Source organism: Typopeltis vanoorti, chromosome 14 (genome assembly GCF_054136105.1).
Source record: "Typopeltis vanoorti isolate ZY-2024b chromosome 14, IOZ_Tvanoo_1.0, whole genome shotgun sequence".
NCBI classification, from domain to species: Eukaryota; Metazoa; Arthropoda; class Arachnida; order Uropygi; family Thelyphonidae; genus Typopeltis; species Typopeltis vanoorti.
Genome location: NC_143562.1, coordinates 34,961,903 through 34,979,668, shown reverse-complemented (window position 1 = coordinate 34,979,668; position 17,766 = coordinate 34,961,903). Strand labels below are relative to the sequence as shown.

General features: G+C 35.2%; 1 protein-coding gene across 1 annotated transcript in view; it reads left to right on the top strand.

The window, feature by feature from the left end:
- Nucleotides 1–4,820: 4,820 nt before the first annotated feature.
- The window catches only part of bonsai (28S ribosomal protein S15, mitochondrial), a 40,474-nt gene continuing 27,528 nt past the window's right edge, over nt 4,821–17,766 (top strand). Inside the window, exons 1-3 of the mRNA XM_090404108.1 lie at nt 4,821–5,390; nt 9,261–9,339; nt 9,509–9,557. Coding sequence (XP_090260234.1) covers nt 5,030–5,390; nt 9,261–9,339; nt 9,509–9,557 — 489 coding nt within the window. The 5' untranslated portion in view covers nt 4,821–5,029. The remainder of the gene's footprint in view (nt 5,391–9,260; nt 9,340–9,508; nt 9,558–17,766) is intronic.

Genomic DNA, 17,766 nt, shown 5'->3' with positions numbered 1-17,766 from the left:
CCTCAAAGAAAAAAGGAAAAAAAAACAGTAGAAAATTTTCCAAAAATCTTTTCCTCATAAAATTCATTTTTTATTTATGTTGTGTCATGTCTTCTATTTCTATACTATTTATGAATATATATATATATATATAGACTGAAATCTATATCCATTTCTTTTGTGGCAAAAATAACAATTACGTTTTATTACAGTCTATATATATATATATATATATAAAACCATTCACGAAATTCTGCAGTCATCAAATAAGTCAACAGAGACCACTCAAGATCAGACAACTCGATCGACTCCATTTCTCAGAAGAAAGCCCTCCATATCAATCTATCCCTCAGGCTATACAAGCACCAAGCACTTGAAACACAACTATAGAAGCCCTACTCAGATAACGGCACACAAAAAATTAGTGGAAGCATCTGATACAAATATCATACGGTTCCACTAAATATGCTGGGAATGTTTTGCTTCAAGATATGAGCTGGCGTTTCGTTCATCTCGGTTATCCACTTGCAAGACTGCAGCATTACAGAAGACCCAAATGAAATTGCATTTGAAGTACTCGGGGACTCCCATAGAAGCCATGAGAATACTCAAAGGAAAGGAAAAAACTCCAACCATCTAGGAAACCTAGAATATAAGAGCTGAAAACAGTCACTACCAAAAAAAAAAAAAAAAAATCCCCAAGTTGGATGAATTGCGTCAGAGCTCTTTCAGGTGCTCTAGGAACAAATTGGACCACCTCTTCTAGCACTGACTGCAAAATGATTTCAGAAATCATAGCAAACCCAATGAAGCCAGCCTTACCCGATGTTGTTGGTTACTATCAAATTTACTCCCTTCTATGGCATTCAACCCATGATAACTTGCATCTAATCAAGGACCTCATCCACATTACTAATATTCACAACAAGAACCTTGCAATAATTAGTCCTGACCAAGAAAGAACTTTTGACAAGCTTGAAGAGTATTCATTTGAAGTCTTCAGATCATATGGAGACAGTATTGTATAGACTGGCAACTTATTGTATAGAGGAGCATTCTTCTGTTGAAAGTAAATAACCATCTAACTCACAGATCTTACGTCTAAGGGAGAAAACAAGGCTGTCCTCTTTTAGGACTCCTCTACATATTCGGAACTCTTCCTGGAAAGATTATACAACAGTTTGTTATCCAGGTGAAACCAAGTACTGGAGCTAAACTGGATAATTACTATAACAGCCTGGTTAATGATGATGTTACGATAGTAACCCAACACAAGGAAGAAATAAAAAGCATTATTAAAACACAAACTGCAGACAAAAGCCCTAGGAAAATAATTAAACTCAAGAAAAATTAAAGGATTATGGATAGTGAACTTGAAATTCAGAACTAACTCCTCCATCAAATGGAACTGATCAAGTGAGAGGCAAAAATACGTGGAATCTACCCAGGCAACATCCCACCAACAACATTTAGAACAGAACAGAACGACACAACTGCTTCAACAGTCTTGGAGAAATGTCAATATTTATAGGCAATATCTTAACTCGGGGAAGAGCGATTATCATAGATAAGCATTAGTAGCACGCATCGAAAATACTTACACCATCTGAAGACTTCTTCCATCAAATTAAATCAGCACTTACACGTCTCGTATGGGACAAAACAAATTAAAACTCCTGAAAACTATAGGTCATCCCACAAATATGATCATGGCTTAGTCTCTCTTGAACCCAAAATTAAAGATTTCAGAATAATCTTTTTCAAGACTCTGCAGACAACACACACCTAATTACTGTCAAGTGCTGGAAAAGATACGATGTTCACATACTAAAAGGCTCATATCCTCCAGATATACTCACAAAGATTCCTTCTCAAATAAACTTGATATACACCAAAACTGGACATGATATTCACTTTGCTGCATGGAACTGGGCATGAATCAGAACCATTGGAAAAACCTAGTGGAAATCCTTGAACATTTACCAATAAACAACTAAAAAAAATGCAGAGCATCAACAAGAGAAAGTATGAGCCATTAAAACCTTTCCTGTCCTCACAGCTGCGCAAGGCATAAAAATTTCACACCAGCAATTACACTTGCCTACATCTCCTTTCCAACTGAAATCACCTGGCACCTCTCTACTTCTATATCTACCAACCACAGGAATATATATCGCTCGATGATTTCACTGCATCCAACCATCCCATCTATATCTGCTTTTCTTCCACCATCTGTTCCCTCAAATTTCTGGTGGAACCTCCCATATGAGAATGCAAGCACCAAAACCGATATTGAAATTAAGTCTGCAGGAGAGGCTGCAGCACAACATTCTGCCAACGCCAACCAAGTTGCACTAATTCAAACTTATTGACTCAAATCATTGCATTTACCGCAACCCGTGCGAAACACTTGACTACACATACCTTGACTTGTTCTGCAAACATGGGTATTATCAGATATTCCCTGGATTCATCCTCTACTACCTGCAATCAGTCACACGATCTAAAAACTACAGGCGTTTGCTCCACACATACTGCAAGTAATACAGATATGCAGCTGCCACTTCATTCCTTTCCTATAAAAGCCACATCTCCAGTTTCTATCTAAAATACACAAGAAACAATGACCATCCTTCACTCACAAAAAAAAATCAGCTAACGCCTTTTTGTTCCGGTATAGGGAGTAGGCGAGTCCGTTTTTTAGCCCTATCTAGCTTTTGGAGACTGAGTGGGCAGTTCAATCTCCACTGGTAGCCAATCAGAGATAGCTGGCCCAAGGCTGTCACTAATTAATCGGCACGCAGTGAAGAAGGCGGCTAGTAAGTGCCACCATTTGGTGGTCCCTAACCCTAACACAATATTTTTAATGTTTGAAACAATATTTTTAATGTTCGACGGCCAATTTTCTTGAGTTTACAGGACGAAAAACCCGAGTTTCCGGGAGAATAAACCCGCTAGCCCGTGCCAGAGATCGACTAACTCTGGAACCGGTCGAGAAAAGGCTTAGAAAAAGTTCCTCTAGTCGGCGACTAGCTTCGAACGCCTTTCATCGTGCAGTCAAGCGCTGTAGAGTGCAAACGTCACTTCTACTGAGCTACACATTCAGGGAAAATCTCAAGTACAGCATATGAGGAAAACTGCACAGCAGACGCGTAAAATGCCACTACCGCGGCCGGCACCGCCACCACCACCACCACCACAGAGAATGAGGAACTCTATCTCGGTTTGCAGGAAAACGAAACCCAACTGTCATCCTTTTTTTCAACATCGAAGAAGGCGATACGATCTTCATGCAGCGAGCCCATCATATACAATCACAACGAAAATCATAGTTCTCATAAAAAAATCGGTTTATCCATAATTAAAATTATATTTTAAAAACTAATACATTTAAAGGAAAAAACATGTAATTTTGTATATATGTAATTAACCTTTTCAGGAATATGTTTCCTTGCCAAATATAGATAATCCGTTTCGCTACACCTAACCAGACTGTGTATTTTAACAAGTTGAAATAAAACCTAGCGCTATGAATACAAACGCCATTTTCTCAAGGCTGCAAAGCATACACTATCTATCAATGATTGTTCGGACACTTTAGCAATTTGCAATTGAGACCAGTCCTCCTAGCTCAGTCGGTATAGACGAAGCCGTTTGGTCGGAAAGACTTAGATTCGATTCCCGCCAGTGAATCGAATCTAAGTCTTTCCGACGTGAGGAACCTTTATCTGGTCGAATGTGAAGAATCTTTATCTGGTCTGTCTCTTTCGACGAAAGGTGAATTAGTCGGTCTCATACGTAGGTAGGGGCGTTTCACCCGGAAACTCGGGTTTTTCGTTCCACCAGAACAGGCAAACTGGCCCTGTGAACACACTCATCTACAGAGATAGGACACATTGGGAGGCATAGTGCTAACCACCTTATCCTCGGGACGGGTATGGTTTAGAAGGGGCTAAGGATAGTTCCGTAACAGGTCAATTGAGACCAGCAGGCGAACCCTAATGTCGGGTATGTCCGCCTTTGTATTTGATCACCTCTTGCACCCTTTGAGGGAGATTTTCCACCAATTTGCGGCAGAAATCAGGTGGAATTTGTCTCCATACCTCCATCAAAGCAGCAATGAGTTCTGTGACAGATCGAGGACGTGCTGCTCTTGACCTCAATCACGTCTCCTGTTCCCTTTGAGAATAAAAGGTAGAGGATTTATGTTTATTTTTTTATCTACTTTTATATATAGATTTGATGTATAGATTTTTAAATGAAAATTCACTTTTTTTACTTTGTTTCTTCTGGATGTTAGCTGCTTCGGTCCTCATTGAATCCTGTATAATATAAAATTAATAATAATATAAAACTCGTATAGCAGAGTACATAAGTTCTTTTCGCTGTACACTTTGGTATTAATTTGGTCTAGCTACTCACTGATGAAGCCTCAAAAAAGGCTGAAACCGGTCTGGGTAGTGACCTCCCACCATAATGTAATAACAGCATACATTTCCTAGGAAATGTGTTTTTACATTATGGAAAATACCTAAGAATAGTGATCAGAACTTTACCGACTTTGCTGCGAGTTCTCCGGTATTGTACTACGTACTAGGGTCACTTGCATTAGCTCACGTTAGTGGTCGCCGATACTTTATAGTTTACTATTTTCGGCATGAAACTCTCTGATTCCAATCTTTGAGTTTCTTATTCGGTTTTAAAACAATGTGGGATTTAATATTCCCTTAATTTAAATAATAATATAAAATCTTTTTGAAAATACTATTGCACCCGAATTGATAGCAAATACGATGTAAACATTGACTGAGTCGCCCTCTATATTTGGGATCCTATCCGTACATATATAATTTTGTTGAGCTCTGGTGCTGGTATTTATGTTTTAAATGTTATAGCAATTTTCGCTACTTCCGAAAAATCCTTAATATTGCACCTGGTGTTCTAAGCAAGATTAAGTCTCCGGGAATATGAAAATTCGAGTGCTATATAGCTTATAGAAGTTAGGTGGTTGTGAAAGGTGTTCGCTTTATTTTATGTCATTTACCATAAAATGATTTCACGTAACATTTTACGGTGTATACATATTCGTTTATGCGATTATCGTTTTTCTAAGAGGTATAGTAGCCTCTGCAGTGGTTTTACGATAATTAGATTTCAGGATGGGCTTGATCAAAATATGAAATACACTGAGCTTGCTCAGTGTAGTAAGCCATTGGGATCATGTGTGTTTAAATTTTTAAACTCGAGTTTCATTTTATCAAATCTCACTTTTATTGATAGGAATGCTCATGTTTCCTGGCCTTTATACATTTCGACTAGAAATCGCAAATTTGAATGGCGTACATGGTCAATAGATAAATTGCCAATCGAGTGGACAAGACGGCCGAAGCAGACACACTATTTGCTTTCAGGTATACTCAGATAAATGCATTAATAAATGTTGGTTATAATTTGAAGATGCTTTTTTTTCCTACTTTCTCTTCTATAGCACAATTCTGTGGTGTAAATTTTATTACTATTACATATGGGCACTTCAATGGGGTCCATAGAATGATTACAGGAGGTCCATTACATGAACATTAACCATCAATACCTGTACAATACTTCTCATATTTTGACTTGAAATCATTTACTGATAAAAGCACACGCAACTTACTCTGGCAATCTATTCACCACTCTCGAAGCAATAAATCTTAATTTATTGAATTTCCATGAATGGCCTCTAGTTTTACTCTCATTATTCATGCACTGAAATATTTTCTCCACATCAATCCTCTGTCCTAGTGGGATCTTCTGCTGTCTTTCTGGACAACATTATATCTGCACTGATCCCACTTCACAGCAAAGCTGTGTGCAATAAATTTTGCACTAAAGATTCTGCTACTGCCAAAGGTGCATGAATATATTCCTACTTGCAAAGTTCTCTTCAGGCATTCTAGAGCTATAGCAACATCTGGTACTGTCTCAAATTCGACACCTCCTCTTTGAGTTATGGAAGCTGCACTCTGATGTGTGTGTGTGTGTGTGTGTGTGTGTGTGTGTGTGCATGCGCGCGCGCTTCTGTTGGATTCTGAGCCATGTTGGGAAGGAAAATGAAGCTGCAGGTACTGTGGGGGAGGCCAGCTCGTTTCTCAAACATCCACCATCTGCCTCTACCATACACAGATTATTGGTAGATTATCAGACAAAAACTTCTATCCCAGTGGCAGCTATCTTGGAACAGAGAGAATAATAATAAGCTCTACAGAATTGAGCCTGAAATTAAATTATGGCAGTCTAGCCTGAGCAGGAGTTGAACACAGGAAGTTGTTCTCAGGGGCGAATTCTCCATGCATGTTGCACAAGCCCATTAATTGAGAAAGAAGTAATATTTATTTGTTAATAAATGTATGCATTTCTAAGCATTCCATTTAGGCTTTTATTTTTGTAGACAGAAGACGTCTTAAGCTTGCGTGCCAATAATTAAGCTTTGCGTTGCGTATCGAAGGCAGATTCTTGCTCGTCTAGTCAAAGCTACCTTGGCTTGCTCAGTTGTAGGAGCTTCCAGGTCCTCGCTACAGCACTGTGATTTCATGCGTGCGCATAGCCATTTCTGCTCCCTTCACGTCATCTTAAACACAAGGACATACGCAGTCAAAGTAGCTCTAGCCAGTGAACATCAGCCAGACTTCAGCCAGACTTTACAGGTGTGTGTGTGTGTTGCTTAGGAAAATTAAGTTACAACCAACTTTTTGTGACTATGTTATTGACCAGTTCATAAAGAAGAACCTTAGGGTAGAATTTGTATTCAAGTAGCTAAATTGAAAAAGATAGAATATCATTTGTAAAATAAATGTTGTATTTGTATGATTAGATGTACATAAATTTCTAAATATATAGTTTTAAATGGTCAGTAATTCATTATTCCACAAATCAGACTTCAATAACACCTCTCACTCCCTGAATGATAAAAAGGGGAAGTGTGAATTTCAAGACCAGCGTTTGCCCCTGGTTGTTCTGCCTTTGCTCCTCTTAGGTCATAGTCATCTCACCTGCTCCTTCCTTCTGAGGGGTGATGACATGCCTATGTGTGAGTTTGGCACTGTTGACTATTCACTTATATTTTAATCAACTTCCCTCGTTTTGCCAATCAGTGCAGTCATTATTTTAGCTACTTTTATAATCTGTGTTCATACATACTCGGGCAGATTTTATCAAACTCATCAACTGTCAGCCTGGTTAAGTTTTTACAGAGTATTAATCTTTACCACCTCATATAAAGTATATACTTTTTAGTTTAAGTTATTGTAAATGTTTTTAAAAGTCATCAGATTTATGTACATTAAATGATTTTTAATATGTTTATACTTTTTTTACATCTGTTTTATACACATCTTTTACACTTGTTTTTCTGCACTGATTTTATGCTGCTTATTAAATAGTATAGATTCTAAAAAAATGTTTCATTTATGATTTTTGCTATTATTTCAACTTTCATATATAGTTTAGGCCAATGGAAGTCCCTTATTTATTACACATGTTTTTGGCACAGTATGACCATAGCAGCCCTTTTGCCATTAAGCCTAAAAACAAACAAACATCAGTCCTATAACTGCTCCTCTCAACTTATGTCTCTATCATATCCCCCCCCCCCCTTATCTAATGATCAATCAGCCTCTCCTCATATGGAAGCATCACATAGACCTGCCACCATCTTGATTGCATCTCTGTCTCTGTGGTAGAGTGGGGGCAACGACTTAGCAGAACACATTCCATTGATTTGAAACGCTGCCCAGAGCCTTGGTAAAACACTGTGAGATTCCAGACTCTCTGGCAATGTCAGCAAATGTGCAGTCTTTTTCAAGCTTTCCAATAATTCTTTCCTGCCTGCATGAAATCATCTAGATGTCTTTGAGACATTACAGGACGTCAAGTTTGCAACTTTATTCCTTCACGAAAATAGCTTTCTTCAAACACAACTCACATAGCACAGTATTTTGCCTTTTATCCTGTTGAGTACTACCACATGACCCTTTTGCGTGTCAATAGAAAAATTGAATATGTACCTGCCTTCTACTCGAAATCATCAGTTATACAAATTGCCACAGGCTGATTTGTTTGAATTTATGGTTGTAATCTTCAGAAATAGTGTTCGTCCTTGGGTTTTGGACACCAGTGTATTATGGAAGCAGGTATTTAGAACAGCCCCAAATGATTTTTTTTTTGTTAGTACATTATGTACTAGAAGGTTTAATTATTCTGTAATAAAGTAAAAGTAACTGTTTACTAGTAAATTCTCAGCATATCCAGATAATGTTTGAGTGACTGAGTTGACTGATTACTGATGAAGTTGGTTGTGGGAAGGAGGTTACTAGCTATGTCACAACTTGAAGACAGGTTGATCATTGAAACATTCTGAAGTAGTATTATTTCTTCATTATTTAGTTATATTTAGAGTGAAAATTTAATGGCTTGCAGACAGTGATATACAGATTATATAGCCCTCTATATTGTGCCAGTAGTAGCATCAGCAGAAGTAAGTAAATAATAGTAATAAAAAAAAAAGCATATCAAGTTACTTAAATATAAAGAGCTAATAAGCTTCATTTCGGCAATGAAAACATTACTTAAAATAAGGGGATATTAAATCCCACATAGTTTTAAAACCAAATAAGAAACTCAAAGATTGGAATCGGAGAGTTTCTTGCCGAATACAGTAAACTATAAAGTATCGGCGACACTAGCGTTAGCAAATGCAAGTGATCCTAGTACGTAGTACAATACTGGGCAGCTCGTTGCAAAGGTGGAGAAGTTCAGATCGCTATTCTTAGGTATTTTCCATAATGTAAAAACACATTTCCTAGGAAGTAAAAACACATTTCCACACATCCTAGGAAATGTGTTTTTACATTATGGAAAATACCTAAGAATAGCGATCTGAACTTCTCCACCTTTGCAACGAGCTGCCCAGTATTGTACTACGTACTAGGATCACTTGCATTTGCTAATGCTAGTGTCACCGATACTTTATAGTTTACTATATTCGGCAAGAAACTCTCTGATTCCAATCTTTGAGTTTCTTATTCGGTTTTAAAACTATGTGGGATTTAATATCCCCTTATTTTAAGCATATCAAGTATTGCATAGAAATGTAGAAAAATCCTTATCTACCTAGTATACTAATTTGTGGTTATGAATTCTTTTGACTTCTCATCCTCCTCCCCCATTTTTTTTTTTAAATCATAAAACACCTGCTTTGAGTTCAAATTCTGTTTATTTATTATATTTTTGTTTTTAATTAGGTGATCAAGTGGATACACTTGGACCTGTAGATTTAAATTTGCCAAAGCCAGGTTTTGAACTATCCAAAGAACTTAAAACGTTGAGTATAAAGTACATTTATTGAAAATATGAAAATTTCCATTTATAATGACACATCAGCTACACTAACCAGTTCATTATATCATTATTATTTAATGTGGTTGCTATTCTGTAAATTACATATTTATTGTGAATTAATTGCATATTAACATATGATGTTTCTTCACAGAGCAAATGAAGAAGTAAAGAAAATTTTCACCCTCCATACAGCTTCAAAGGTGCATATAATTTCATTACTTTTTTTATAATTTACCATTTATAAAATGTTAATTTGTAAAAATGAAATGTAAATTTGAAACACCATGAGTCTAAAAAGTAAAATTGTGCAGATATAATCTAAAAAGCAACATATTCATGTCTCACGTGCTGGCCTAGTTGGTAAGGTGGTTAACATATCTGCTCCCCAACTAAAAGCTAAAAGGCAGCAGGTTCGAATCCTGCCATGAGTATGGATGTGTGTGTGTGTGTGTGCGTGCGTGCGTGCGTGCGTGCGTGTACGCGCGCGCGATTCTTTAGGATAGGATACTACACAAAAGCTTGTTGCATAAACGGGAAAATATGAGAGTGGAATATGACATGTTGAAGTGGTATCAGAAAGTGGTATATGGTGGGGGGGTGAATATGCCAGAATTAAGGTGACCAATGGTGTACCCCAGGAATCGGATTACCCACAGGAATGCTATTGATATACAGCACTTGCAGATTGCTTTGAATAGGCTATAACTGGATAAATAATGGCTGTGATTTCATTGTTAGTAAGTGTAAAGTTATGCATTTTGACATGATGAGATTTTGAATGCCATATTATATTAGTGGGATTATGCTTGGAGAAAATTTAATGTAGTTAAATATCTCTGAGTTATGGTGGATAAGAATTTGAAGTTTAAAGTTTGCAAATACAACTCAGAGGATAATTGTGATGCTGAAGTGAACATTGGCATGTAAGGATAAAGGAAGTCATTTTGCCTCCTTACAAAGCCTTGAAATAACCATACCTGGACTACTGTGCACATATTTGATCAAAGATGATATTGGGATTATGGATGAGGACAGTAGAAAGAGAGGTGGGAGGGTGATATGATAGAGAATTATAAACTTCTGAAGGAGTATTATAGTTCAACAGTTGAAGTTTTTCATCATGTGAAGGTGAGAAGATGGCAATGAACATCCATGAAAGTTTGCCTACAGTTAAAGGGGTAGCAGCTGGATTTTTCTCTCACAGAACATTGAGTGAGTAGAACAATTTGCCTGTTGAAGTATCAATACATCTAGTGTGGATGAGTTTAAGAGAAGGTAGGACAGCTAGTGTGGGTGATGTATGTTCCCCTCCATCCCTCTCAATGAGTACTTGACTCTCTGGAATTCTGCAATGATTAAATTATTCCACTCATCATTATCCCAATGCATTTACAAGATACTATCAAATTTTTATTTATATTTTAATGACTATCCTAATGCTGCTCAGAATGTTAGTAACCCATAGCATATTGTTATCAGCACTTACAAGTGCTGATAACAATGTGCTAGGTTTTTATGTAGTTGAGGTCTCTGTTAAGTACATTGTACAGTGGCGTTTTAACTTGGTCATCTTGACAAAGTAGAACTTTTCTTCTTGGCCACTGAAGCCAACAGTGATGGCAGTTAATAAACCCACACTTTCTTTAAATCACCTGGCAATTTGCAAACACAAAATGTAGAGCTACTAAACAACCTACAGTCTGTGTTGTGTGGCAAAACTTGAATTTATACTTAAAATGATATTACACATCATATGATTAAATGGAATGAAGAAAGAAAAAAAAAAGCTCGTGTAAATAAAACTAAGAGGATCTTTTTCTATCCCCTGTTGCAGGAAATTATTTTATTACATTACCCTTTTATGACAGTTTGGAAGTCGTAAAGGTATTTCAAACACTACATATATAAATATAACATTAGAATTGCTACGAATGTTATTTTGTCTGTAGTTGGTGGGATTAGTGCGAGGTCCGCTATTTCTGGCTACCCATTTTATGTGTTTTTAGTTTGGCTCCTCTGCTTCTTAAGAAATAAATGTCTCATTTCTCATGAACCAGTCCATGTATGAAGTGAAAACTTCCACATTTCTGATTCACATACTTTAAATCAATCATAGTTTGGATCTCATTTTTGTGATAAATTTCAGGAGATAGAAAGATCAGGAAAAAAAAAAAAAAGTAGCTATAGTTTCAACACTAAACATGAAGATATATGTTAAATAGTTATGTTTAACATTAAAATAGTTATATGGTTACTATTTCAGAATGAGGAATTGAACATCGAAACTTATTTGTGCCTGTTGTCCCAGAGAAGGTTCTACTAAGGAACCTTTGCGGTGGAAGAATTTTTTGAGTCATTAGAGAAGGCAGTTGACATAAAGTGAAAAACTTGTCCTTGGAGATTTAAATAGCAGAGTAGGAAATTAATATCAAACATATAGCAATGTTTTGTGAATATGGAGAAAAAAGCCAAAGCTACTAATATGGTAAGTACTTGCTGGATTTATGTTCAAGACTTGGAGTAGTCATTACTGATAACATTTTCGAATATAAAGATGTGCACATATTCACATGGAGAGAAGACACAAGAACTATCTTATCGATGGTTGATGGTGGTATCTTCATGCTGATTCAGAATACAAGAATCACTTCCTATTTGAAATAGGAAGTGATTGCCATTTGGTTTGAAGCAGGATAAAAGTGAAGATCATATAGAAAAGAAAAAAAAAATTTTAATTAAAATATTTGAAAACAAGAACCAAACCTTGCAGTGACAGTGGCAAATTCTGAAAAAAATATTGATTCAGTCAGGAAGGCATGTGGTGATGTTTGTAGTGATAGAAAAATCCAAACTTCGGGATTGAATCAAGAAGTTAGAGATGGTCCTGTAAAAGGAGAAGAGGAAGAAAGCATATCAGAAGTTCTTGCCGAGTAAGTCAGCAGAATTCCTGAAAGAATATAGACATTTTTAAAGCTAATAAATGTGGCTAAACAGAAATCACAGGCAGACAGACAGTTAGAATACAGATGTATATATTACGAAAGTAGCAAAATGTTCTTGGGGAAAAAGCTTAGAAATGGAGAAAATAATATTGTAAAAGGCAATCGAGATGATAAAGATAATATAAAAAGATGATAAAGATTATATATTTTGAATGATTGATAAATGAAAAGGATAGTGATGGAACGGTGGAAGAAAATATTCAAGAGGAATGCAGTTTGAAATACACATCAGCACGCGAGGTGGGAAAAAAAAAAAAAAAAAAAAACCTCGTACAACTTAAAGATGCAGAAGCAGAGTAGATTATTGCTATATTCTTCATGGCACATAAGACCAAGATCTGTTTACTTCCAGATAACTATTCTTGTTCTGCTAATTCTGCTTCTCCCCAGGTTTCCCAAATGGCCATTCTTCTTTCCTTTTATTTTCTGCCAAGTTAATTTAACTTTTTTCCTTTTGGAATTCATGTCAAAGCTACTCTAGGAATCTCTGCCATCCATTCTAATGTTGGATCCTACTTCTTCTCAATCTATACTTTGGATCCTATATTTAGTTATTATGATGTTCTTAACTAGTTGACAGGTTGCAAGTTGATTTCTAATTCAAATATAGAGAAAATTTATATTTAAAGACTGCGCCACTCTATATCTGAATTAGTTCAAGAACTGAAGAAATACCAACTCACAACTATCTCTCCTTAATATATATACTGGCCGAGTATATTTAACTAACTTAATTCACCCGCTTTGGTTCGAATATTTTATGAATGGTGCAGTAAAAGAGATTCAGGCAAAATACAACTTTTGATTAACAAAAACAAATATTTAATTTTATAATCACAAATTATACACTTAAGATCAAAATACTAAATAAGTTATTATAAACACTTCAACCTTTCTGATAATACTGTCATACAAACTCAGACAATGGTAAATCTGTTATCTCTAATACAGTCTTCTCACAGTTCTTTAAGTTCCAAATACGACAAAAATTGCAGTAACACTTCTTCACAAACAAACACTTCACTTCAGCTAATTTCTGAAATAGTTACTGTTAGTATAGGGAAATTCTAGGATGAAACTCGCACACTTCTCTGTATAGTAATATTAATGGTTGAAATAATCTTACCGATAATCTTCTATCTTCATCTACTTTTACACTTTTTACAACTGTAAACACTTTAAACAGTAAATGGCACTCATTAAATAAATTCTTCTAAGCAATAACTGAATTAATCATCGGTCACAATACACATAAACAAACGTTGTTGCACAAAGTACTACTGATCACTCGTGAAATGAGGCAACACACAATAATTCCTTAACTTTAGGTTTTATATGCACAGTTGTTCATTCCTCTGGCATTCAATTAATTCTTTAGGCACTATAATTCTAAACACAGCTAACGGTAAACTTCAATTTTACAGCCTCTACTATTCTAGTAACTCCGTGCTTTATTTCAAGATTCTGTGTGTCCTTGACAGGTCGGCCCTGAAATTATATCTCAATTCAAGTATCGCTAGTCTAATTAATAGTCTCTCAGCTGTTTTCCGTAGCTATAATTGTTATTCTACAACTTATTAGCTAACTGCTTCTCGACTAGTAGACTTTATTAGCTGCTTGAGTGACTTGCCGACTCGCTATTATCGCACTGCGATTCCCGAATGCTGAATGCTCCGATTCCAACCTAATGCCAATCCTCTCCTTTCTCTCTCTCTTAATAATCTATCTCTTAATTAATAATATTTTCAGCTTTCTTCCCCTTTTATATCCATCCTTCCTGCCTAAATTGTTCTCGTGATCTCTTTTTACTAAAACTCTTTTCAATAAACCTTCTCCTCACGTTCTGTTCCAAAAACATGCTCGCTCACTCACATACGTCTCCATGACAACGAAACAAAATATAATAAAATTGAGGTATTGCATAACGCTAAACTTCTACAAATAGGAATAAATAAAGAATATTTACATTTCAATTAATGCGCAGTTAAATTATCAAATACAAACTCTTATAATATTAACATAGTAATAATTAAAATAGCTTAATAATATTTAATACAGTTTTTTCATTATTAATACATATCTTTGATTAAATAATTAGATATTAGACAAAATTAAAGTGGTTATATGAGAATATAAAACTGTAAAATAAGTTGTTTACATTAAATAATATTTACAAGTCTAGCCTTTGTGATGGAAGATCATGTTGGATTCCGAAGCAAATAATAATTACTCCAATCTCTATATATTCAGAATCCAACACTAAGCACATGCGATAGCTTAGTCCACGTATGTAATTCATCATTTGTTATATGTTGGGCCAAAATAATATAGCCTTAACATTGCTATTGAAGATCTTTATTTTGATTTTATTATAATATAATATTTGGATGATTTCCATATATTCAATTTTCTGAAAGCAATATTTGCTTTTGTCAATCTTTGCATTATATATCTCTGTCAGTTCCACCTTCAGTATCAACATTAGCTCCATAGTACATATATGTCGGTGTATAAGATGACTCTCAAATGCTACAGAAAAACACTCAAAATCATGGGTCGTCTTATATGGCAAGTATAAAAAGGGAAGCCTAATTTCTTGGATGAACATTTAGATAGTTACAATATATTGTTATGTAAGAAAATAGGCAGTGTTTATAAGCAAATCAGATTAATTTTTTGTTACATCAATTTATTTAAAATATTACAATAGATGTAAGTCTTAAAAAAACAAATAATAATTATTAACCTCAATTTACATATTAATTTTCTTCATCTGTTGAAAATAGTTCTTCAGATTCATTGTTTAAATGATCGTCATATGGATCCCAGTTCAAATCCGGTGAATTGATTTTGGTTTCATTGTCATCAGTATCCCACAACAGATCATCTTCCATACCATCCATAAAATTAGAGATACCACACTTTTTAAATGATTTTATTACAGTCTCTACTTTTACTTTATTCCATTCTTTGATCACAAAATTGCACAACATATCAAGTGATGCAGCACGCATAGATCCACTGTTTGTAAATGATTTTTCAGTCAACATCCAGTTATTCCACTCTTCTCGTGTGTGATCTTTAAATGGTTTGTTCAAGTAGACGTCTAGTGGTTGCAATATAGAAGTTAAACCACCTGATATAACAGCAATTTTTATGTTATTTTTTTCTAGAAGACTTTTAGTATCTTAGTTAAATGACTACGAAACATATCCCATACTAATAAACTGTGTTTTTTCATTATACTGCCTGGTCGCATGTTCCACACATTTATCCATAATTTCACACCATTTTTGTCCATTCATCCTTTTTCATGAAAGGTTTAGTTTTACGTTTGAAGATGATCGTTGGTTTTAACTTGGTTCCATCAGCCAAACATGTTTGGCTGATGGAACCTTGTTTTTTCATTGATGGAACCTTGTTTATTCATGACCTGTACTTTGAACTAGCACACTTTTACTATCTTTAGACTCCACTGTTTTATTGCTTATCATATCAAAGCTCATAGGAGTTTCATCCATATTTCCAATATTTGACAGTAGAAATTTATGTTTTTGTCTCAACTAAATAATAAATTTATGGAAACCGGTAAGTTTGTGGTCAAGATCTGCTGGTAGTTTTTGAGCAATTTTTGTTTTTTGTCGTATTACCAGATTTTGTGTGTTCATTTTGAAATTCTATACTTTAATCTGGTTAATGTTGACCATTTTAGTGCATATGCTCTAATCATATTTCTTGTAACAAGATAACCATTCTGCCTTTGTTCGAATACCTGAACAAAGTGATTTTCCAGTTGCGGCCATCGAGTAATCTCCATTCTCATCGCACATTTTTCCTTTGGCAATTTTTTTAAAATATCTTCTTTCTTCCTCCATTCTCTTACCATCTTCTCGGTTCTGTCAAACTTTCTTGCAGCAGCACAGTTATTAGTTTGCTTTGCCATTTCAATTACCCTTATTTTAAATCGAGCTTCATACTTTCTTCATTTTGTTGCTGGTTCTTTGATTTTAAATGATAACAATTTTAATAATCCTAAAATTTAAAAAAATAAAAAATGCAAAATTCATAATTAATTAAAATTGGAGCTAATCACTTTTAATTAGGTTAATTCACGTAAATACTAAATCTATGCTATGCAAAAAAAAAACAGATATGCATAGATATAAAAATAATGGATATAACAACAATACCTAACATTGCATTAATACAAGAAAGAAGAAATTGGGGGTTTGTCTTATACAACTAACATAAGCTTAAAACCTAAAAATGGCCTAAAATTTAGACCTCCTCTTATACGCCAGTCGTCCTATACGCCGACATATACGGTATTTAAAATTCTTAACTTCTACTGCATGTTGATCAATTTTTATTTTTATGACATTTGCTGTTCAATTTAAAAACTTTGGTTTTAGTATATTTATTTTAATACCAACTTTCTGCATAATCTAGATCTTCCAGCTGTGATTGGATTCTGTTTAATTCCATATGGAGGTATAAAAGTTTCATAGTGGCTGCACTGCATAATTCAGAAGGCATGCTCAGAAGCTAGAATTCCAGGTGATTAGAACAAGGTTCCCATTGTACCCATTTCTAAAAAAGAAAAATAAAAGAATGTGAGAATTGCAGAGGAATTTCCTTACTGAGTGTTCCAGGTAAAATTTATGCAGGCATACATGAGAAGCATCAAAAAAAAATTGTGGAAAGGAAATTTGAAGTACAGGCTGGGTTCAGGGCCAAATAGGAGTTGTCGAGATCAGATTTTCATTTTAAGACAGACAGTCAAATATAACAAGGATCTGTATTTAAGTTTTGTAGATCTTCTGGAAAAGTATATGACAAGGTGCCAAGAGAAAAGCTTTTCAAAATGCTACAGTTATGTGGCCAGCCTGGTTGGCCAAGCGGTTAGCATACCTGCTCTCCAACCAATAGGTTGTGGGTATGAATGATTGTGATTGTCTTTAGGTGGACAATGAACTTCATTGCCCAGTGTGAGACCACCACCCCTACTTATTGGAGGCCTGAAATGGCTTGCAAAAAATTCCATGTGTGGTCTCTAGAGCGGGGTTTCTGGACCTGGTAAAAATAAAATAAAAAATATTACAAAAAAAAAGTATATACATAAAAAAAAAATGGGAAAAAAAATCCATAGACCACCCACAGTACAAATGTACTACAGGTTTAGAATAACCTTTGTCGTGAGTGGTAACCACATAAAGGAACATATCAAGTAATAGGTAGTACATGTTTCAGTTGTAAGTCAGCAGTTCAAATTGAAGGAGGTACAGGAATTCAGTTTGATGTAAAATCAGATGTAAGACAAGAATGCACATGATGTCTGCTTTTATTCATCATCTTTATGAATGACATTATGAAAGAAAGTGATATCAGAATTGGAAATATTCAACTT